Source organism: Egretta garzetta, unplaced genomic scaffold (genome assembly GCF_000687185.1).
Source record: "Egretta garzetta isolate BGI_Z169 unplaced genomic scaffold, ASM68718v1 scaffold401, whole genome shotgun sequence".
Taxonomy (NCBI): domain Eukaryota; kingdom Metazoa; phylum Chordata; class Aves; order Pelecaniformes; family Ardeidae; genus Egretta; species Egretta garzetta.
Genome location: NW_009258651.1, coordinates 999,800 through 1,008,034, shown reverse-complemented (window position 1 = coordinate 1,008,034; position 8,235 = coordinate 999,800). Strand labels below are relative to the sequence as shown.

Here is an 8,235-nt window from a genome sequence, read left to right as displayed (position 1 = left end):
GCACCTTTGTAAAATTCAAACTAAATACTTCTCTTTCTCACTTAGTATCAATTTATATTTAAAATAAAGGAAGGCATCTTTCCTTCCACCTTCTATCAAATGTTTCTTGAACTATCTTACAGTAATAGCAAAGTCACATGATCCCATGAAAAGTAGTAATTCCCGTTTTGAGATAGTGAAGATACGCAGTATCAGATATTGATATATCAGACAATGACCACATACCCAATATAGTCAAGATTTATAAATGTACCTTTGCCTCCCAGTTATACTTTGATTTTGAGTCAGAGTATTCAAATGCTCCAGCACCGTATTGGGACAAAGATCTCAGTATGTGCCGATTTGCTGTGGAACTAACAAAAATAATTCTTTATGTAATTATTGAATTAAACTGTCCATCTGATACTATTTCCAAACATTTTGGTTTTAATTAGTACTGCAAGCTTTATGAATATGATTTTTTTTAATTCTATCCCTTTTTCAGGGGGCAGATCAACTGAAAGCAACTGAGCTAATGAATGTGATGTTGTATTAGAGATTTCCTAACAACATTCAAGGAAATTACATGGTACATGAGTTCCCACATGTCACAGTGCACAGCTGTGCAGAGAAATTAACTTAGGTTCAAACACCAATAAGACTGTATCAAGATGATCCCGATCTTGAACTAATTAACCTCAGTCTCAGCAGAGTTATTTGGTGTGTACACAGCTATCTTACCGCTAAATCCAGTGTCAGCTAGGGAATGTTACTGTCTGAACAATATGGATATAACCAATATGGTAATGCTTAGTAGCCTGATAGAGCAGCAGGCTCTGCTTACCAACAGTCTGACTCCTGTGAAGCTATTTCATAGGTATATATACAAATGAGAGATTTATAGAGGACTAAAGGAGAACAATTAAGCAGCTGAGAATTCTTTGGGGCAAGAAACAGCACAGTATGTCTCAAATCTTTGTCAGACAGAAAATAGACTTGTTCCTCAACAGGACCACTGTCTTAATGACCTAGCGAATCCTCACCAAAATCCCTCAAGGCAAAATTAAATAGTACAATTGCATCTATGCTAAGAACACATAACATCTTGGGTTTAAAGTTTAGTGCACTTTTAAAAGCCTTTTTATAGATTTTGCTGCCTCGTACAACTCTGTAAAGTACAAATCTTGCACTATTTAGAAGTATTTTATTTCATTTTGCTACAGAGGATTATCACAGATAAAACAGATGTAGTATTGTCTATTAATTCAGCCTTCTAGAAGACACTGTGTCTACACAAGAGTATGAACCAGAGCTCTTTTACACCTCTTCACCATTATTACTTTACCAGTGTAACATGTTAAATACAGATCTTGCCTACTGAAAGCAGATTGTTGCACATTAGCACGTTAACATTAGTGGTCTAGAGGAACCATTAAAAGCCATGCCCTCTCACACTACCAGCACTGAGGTAATCCATCGCCAGGCCTAATTCCATCATATCCATAACCAATAATCAGTGAATGTAAATATGCTGAACACGAACACAACAAGAATGTAAATGATTCTATGATTCTATGATAAGAATGTAAATATGTTGAAAATGGTGTCGGTGTGCTTCTAATGGGCACATACCATCTGTTCCTTATTGTGTGTTGATGAAAATTCTATTACAGTCATAACATATGATTACCCTGGAAGAGCACTGGGATGTCTGGTGGGTGGCCTGAAGGGTGTGCTTGCCCAGTTCTGGGAGAAGCCCTAGAGCAATGAGGTCTGGGGAATGTTGCAGGAGCTCTGGTGAAGGTGTAATTAAAAAAAAAACAGTCCTAGAAGAACATGGCCCTCACCACTGGTCTTTATTTTGATGTATCCTTGCCAGCACTCCCAGGACATGGTAAGAACCTAACACCTCCCTGACCCTTTCCCATTTATGTCTCACAACCTGAATTATGTAACTATAAGCCAGTTGGTTTTTTTTTTAAAAAGTCATTTCAGTCATGTACTTATCTTTCTAGTTTGTTGTTACTGAAAATAAACTACTGTGCAATGAATTTCAGTGAGGTTTTGCCTGTTGCTCTGATTGTTGAGAAGTCTAGTGTTTACTTTGTCTTTAAGTAATTACCTTACAAAACAAATGAAAATTAAATAATAAAATTATACAACTACTGTTTCATTGAAATTGCACTGTTAAAATGACACTATACCAAAACATTAAATGCAAAGTTTCAAAACATTAACTCTTGTATTTTCCAATTATATTCTTAAATAGTATAGTTATAATGAAGATATAGATATGAATAGGTAAGTCTACCTGGATGTGGAACTGACATTATTGTAGGCATCTTACCTTTGAAATTCCTTACAGAATTTCCAGTCCATTATTAAAGGTAGAAAAACTTTTCTGCATTTAATCTAAACAGAAATATATATTTAAGACAGTACACTTGGGCATCTGACAGTTCTCAGCTTATTAACCTCTCACTTTGAATAAATTATCAATGATTTTAAACAAAGGCAATTGCTAGCTAGCTTCATACTTACCCAACACCACATGTAAATAACCTTGTATGTTGGACATTATCTTTCACAATCTGGAAGGTTGCACTCTCATTCTGAATGTATACATCTGATATAAGAAGAATGTTACGGTGTCCTTGAGAAGGAAATAGCAGACTAAAGTAATGTGAGGTCTTCCATAAATCAGTGTTTCCCAATGTTGCGGTAACAGACTGAAAAGTAAAGTATTACAATTTTAGTTTGAATTGAAATTATTTTTTTCCTAAAATAACATATAATGTATAATTTAATCTTTATTTCATTATACATGACTCCTGGTTTCCAAATATAAATAATTAATTCTTAAGTTTTATTTGTTCCTATTCTTCTATAATTACTATTAAAGATAGAGCTTAAGGTCCATCTAGTCCTGTATCTACTCTGGCTTAGGCAAAAGTCACAAGTAAAATAGATAAATGGTAAATTCTACTCCTACACTGTTTTCAGAGCTTTCAGTAATCACTGGTTTGGGGACTTCTTGAACCAGAGTTTTCATCCAGACTATTGCATCTAAAAGCTATTTACAGCTCTTACTTTTAATTTGCCAAACCCACTTTCTGAACTGAATTATAGTTTATCCTCAACATCAAGTACAGCAAGAAGTTCCACTATTTATTATGCATGAAAAGGACTGTTTGTTTTTTGCTTTAAATCTGCTAATTGAGCATTTTGCTGGATGTTCTGTGATCCTTAAGAGGTGAGAAACAGCATCCCTATTCCCCTTTTCCTCTGTTTATCCTGGCAAAGAGATTACTGTGTAAGGATTCAACAGAGGCTAAAAAACCCCCAGGATGAGTTCTCTCCTTATGCAGCAGATCTTCCATATATCTGGACATCTTTATTTTCTGTCTCCATAGCTCTTCAATTTGAGAAGGAGTGACGAGAAGCACATACAGTATTCAAGATGCCATAGCAATACAGATTTATACAGCTACCGAAGTGTTTACCTTTCTGACTGGTGGGCTACCATTTAAAAAGGACTATTCACAATGGCTCCAGTATCTCTTTTCTGGGTTAAACCCCAATATTGTACAGGTATAGTTGGTGTTGTTTTCCCCCCTGTGTTTCTCTGCATTGATCACCATTTGCATCTTACCATCCCGTTTTCAAGACATCCATTATATTAGTATCTTATGCATTATGCTAGCATCAAGGAGCTTCAGTTCCAGATGAGAAGCCTACTTCTGGCACTGACAAGATATGGTACTAACCAAAACCTGTTGTCCTAGGTAGTCTACATCTGATCTTTTGGTGCCAAAAGCTTTTTCCTTTCCATTGAAAGTCCTTTGGCCTAAGTGCTGCCTTCACTCACAAATTATAGATTTCCAGAAGGAATCAATCATTTCCTCTCTTTCTGCTGTGAGCAGGCAATGAGTGGTATGGAACTCCAAAAGATAAATTTAGGGGGAAACACTGAAAAAATGTCCTAACACTGATGGCTTCAAAATAACAACCTCAGTAATCACTTAAAACCAATATGGAATTAATATTCAGATGTGGCTGTGCTACTACTAGGGAAAATAGACTTCAAATAGACTAAATTACAGAAAAATCTTAGAAGCTGGCCTAAAGAAAAAGAAAAAAAGAGGAAAAGTTGCATAACAGTTTTGCAATGATAAGCATCCCATACAAAGAAGCGTTCTTTAGAATATAACCAGATTTACTTACTGTAATAAACTCCTTCACTGATGCCAAATCATTTATCATGTTCATTGAAAAAGAAGAAAATTCTGTGAAATCTGTGAATAAAGATTGATATTAAAAGCATTAGAATATTAAGCATGTAGCAACAAATGGAAACACAAGTTTATGACTGTAATATCAGAGTAAAAGTATTCCATAGTGCCACACGTTCCTGGTTGCAGTTCAGTGTATTATGCTGGTTTGATAATAATGATGTACATAAAATTAAGCCATGACAAGAAGGTAAAAGGTGGCACTCAGGTAAAAAGGAAATAGAGAAACTCACTTGTGCTAACTTTGACTACATTCACTCTTTGTCTGAAACAAAATAGTTCCAAAACACATAAAGCAATCTGTTTTGCTTGGTGTAGAACTGAACCTCCCATTGAATTCAAGCAATCTAATAAAATAATAATTTCACTGGACAGCTGCTCTTCTTCAAATGCTATTTCAAATGCTGTGGTTGGAACACAAGCATGCAAGCCTGTAGAGGGAGAAACAAAATCATCATCACAGTGGACAAACACTATGGCATTAGAAGTGTACCCAAGCATCTTCATTTTTCTTATTATGGAATGAGAGCAGAATATAGCCGTATTTCAAAGCTTTAACAAAATTATGTCACTTACTCTTAATGCCTGAAAAGTGCAACTTCCCTGTCCTTTACCTATATCCCAGGTCTCACATGAAAAACTGAAAAAGGAATTTTGTGGTTTCACGTTTCTGTTTGATTCACTCTTTTGTGAACAGCATTGGATTCTCTTCTACAAGTTAAAAAAAAAATTTAAAAAAATCACAGATATGATCTTTTACAATCATCACTGCCACCATCAGTTTGTAAGAAGTACTAGAATTAAAAAAATATGTAAACCAGAAGTGCATACTGCCCTTGCTATGAACAAAGATGCTATAAAAAACAAAGGCTTTCAAAAGTGGAGCAATGAAAGGCTTGAAGGAGTGAAAGTATTTCCAACAGGGAAGGAGAGTGCAGTTTGGAAATAGGAATCTCTTTCTCTTTTCCTTGCAAGAATATCAGTATTATTGCAGTCATCAGGAAGAAATCCCTAAACTAATACTTTTAAACTAAGCAACTCTGATTAAAAGCAAGAAAAATAAAAGACCTCATTGTTGGAAGGAAAACAATCTTATCTGTCATTTTACTTATTTTAATCAATTTCAACATTGGATTGACGACTGGTAACACCGAGACTTTACATTTCACCTAAAATATGCATTTTATCTTATTTATGAAAGAAAAAAATAAAAAGGAGCTGAAAATAATTAAAAGTGCCAGGGACATCATAAAAAAATCTGGGAGAATAAAACAGCTTCTAATAACCTGGAATCACATAATTTACGTTTTAAATGTATTTCTCCGGCAAGGAGTTACTGCGGGTGAAGGTAAAAGGGGTTGAACTGATCCTTCATTTCCTACCTAACCTTTTATTAATGTCTTCCAGTGGTGATAATGAGCTCCTCTGTGACATAGCCACAGCTGGATTCTGTTTCTGGGTGATCCAGAGTGCTAGACGTGCTAGCTATGTCTTTTTCAATTAGTGAAAAAGAGAAGATTTAAATGCCTTTGAGAATAATACTGCAGCAGCAATAATGACAACAGAGTGCCACAATCTTCTGGAAGGCCAGATGCCTTAAAATAAAACACTGACAGATTCTAGAAATATTTGTGTGCAAGTTGCAAATAGAGGTCTACAAATTTAATGGTTTACAATTGTACTTATTTTTAATTAGTATAGTTATTGCCTGATTCTGAAACCACTTAGGTCCAGCCTCAGCCATGACTTATTTGTCCACTTCTGCTGCTGCAAATGAAACACCTCTATCAAACAATCTAGTCACATTTCTATGAAATACAAACAGCAGTACAACAGTTAGAAAAAGGTGTTTTAACAGAAATGACTGGCCACTGTGTTGAAACATTTACTCTCCTACAAGGCAAAGGATAAAACAAAAGCAACAAGATTCTATGCAACTGAAAAGAAAACCCATTTCTGCAGAACACTCAGCTTACTGAAACAGATCAAATTGACCACTGTCCATGGTGTGATATTTTTCTTCACCTTTTACCCATCAAAACTAAACTGTTCCTGTTTATTATGTTTTAGCATATTCAGTATTACCTCATGAACAGTACAAGTTATACAGTACCTCACTCATTTTGTTGGGAAGCTTTTCTACCCACATTCAAGGTAGGTAGACCCGAGAAATCCAGATATCTAGAACAAAGCCACTAACATCCAAGGAGCTGTTCTCCCAGTCTTAATTACAGCCTTGCAGTCTGTTTTCTAGGAGAGGAGAAAAATAGGCATTCAAATAGTAACTTAACAACAATACACTGAATATTATTTACTTTGTGAGAACAGGGAATAACGATAGCAGGTTTAATAGGGGTAGTCCCAAAGCATTTGCCAAAAAGGTTATAGAAAGTTTACAAGGTACAGTTTCTATTTATGTATTACATTCTTTTAAAATACCATTCACGTTCCTGAATGTATTTTTAAATAAGAAGACAACGAAAGCAGAAAGGCTTCAAGCACAACAGAAATTTTCATCTGAGAGAAACAGAGGACCGAGGTGTTTGCAGAATGAACAGTGCACAAAGCCAGACAGATCTGGCACAAGCGTTTGCTAGGATAAAAGTTCTATTTTAAATACACAGCAGAACTGCCAAGGCAGACACATAGTTACAGTGAAATTAATTTACCTTTATTTTAAGTTGATGTGTCCGGCTATGTATGCATTCAATACTAGATGGGATCTCAATAGACATATCCATGGAAAATCCACTAAGTACAGAGAAAAGGAAACAAAAAAATGAACAGCACTCCAGGGAAGATGATGTTTAATCTGCATACCATGACATCTCCATGAGAAGGAGCTATGTTTCCTGTCCTTTTTAACTCTTTGGATAAAACTGGAGAATACTGAACTAGTTAGACAAATTTCTGTCCCTAGGATACCCAAAGAATAACTGTGATGATTCACTACAGGTATTCATAGCTTAAAAAGGTTAGAAGGGATCAAGAGGCCAAGCAAGTTAATAATAGGAAACACTATTTCAAGATTAAATATAACCTCAGAAAATTATAACAGATGTGGTTTTGTGCCTGCTTTGCAGACAGAATGGAAAAGAAACTAGGACATGCTCATGAAAAGCACTTTTCATGGTTTTTAATTTGAAAATATGAATAGCATTAAGTTTTGACACATTTACTGTTAATACTACCTGCATTGCCTGTTATTCTGGCTGAGAAGAGCCATATGCAGAAATGTTGCTGCAACTAACATTACAATACTCAGTTTCCAAGAAGTCTTACTTTACCAGCAACATCACAGTTTCAGATAACTGTATTTTTTTATTTAAAGTGCAAATGCAAAGAAAGGCTAAAATATTAAGTGCAGTGATAGTGAAAAAAAATGAAGATTGTGGTCTCACTAAGTTATATGGCTTGGAAATTTATATATAATCCTTAATAACACAAAAAGTTTCCAAAACAAAAGGAAGCATTTAGTGAAGAAAAAGTGTAATAACTAAAAGTTATTCCTGTATATCACCTATCTAAGGGTAACAACAGATTGGAGTGAAAGGTGAAATTAAACTAATTCCTTGATAATGCAGCTTACCATCAAATATTCCATATAAATAGAAATACGTCAAATTTAAATGTTTTAACTTAATCATGTAAGTTATTGCTAAAATAGAGAAGATAATATTAATGAAAACAACTTGTTTTTTCTGTGGTTTTACTTGTTTAACACAAACCTTTTTTATTGTATCCTACAGAGAAAAAAAAATACTTACCTGCACCAATTGTGAAATATTTGTATCAAAGAATCATATAATTGTTTAGGTTGGAAAAGACCTTTAAGATCATCAAGTCCAACCGTTAACCTAATACTATCATTCCACCACTAAACCATGTCCCTAAGCACCTCATCTACCTGTCTTTTAAATACCCCCAGGGATGGGGACTCCACCACTTCCCTGGGCAGCCCCTT

At 35.0% G+C, this 8,235-nt stretch overlaps 1 protein-coding gene across 1 annotated transcript in view; it reads right to left on the bottom strand.

Moving 5' to 3' along the window:
• The window catches only part of PARP4 (poly(ADP-ribose) polymerase family member 4), a 34,507-nt gene that overhangs the window by 9,301 nt on the left and 16,971 nt on the right, over window positions 1–8,235 (bottom strand). The window contains 9 exon segments of the mRNA XM_009648298.1: window positions 254–353; window positions 2,521–2,708; window positions 4,204–4,274; window positions 4,505–4,673; window positions 4,676–4,702; window positions 6,385–6,491; window positions 6,494–6,521; window positions 6,941–7,019; window positions 7,968–8,014. Of these exon segments, the coding sequence (XP_009646593.1) occupies window positions 254–353; window positions 2,521–2,708; window positions 4,204–4,274; window positions 4,505–4,673; window positions 4,676–4,702; window positions 6,385–6,491; window positions 6,494–6,521; window positions 6,941–7,019; window positions 7,968–8,014 (816 nt within the window).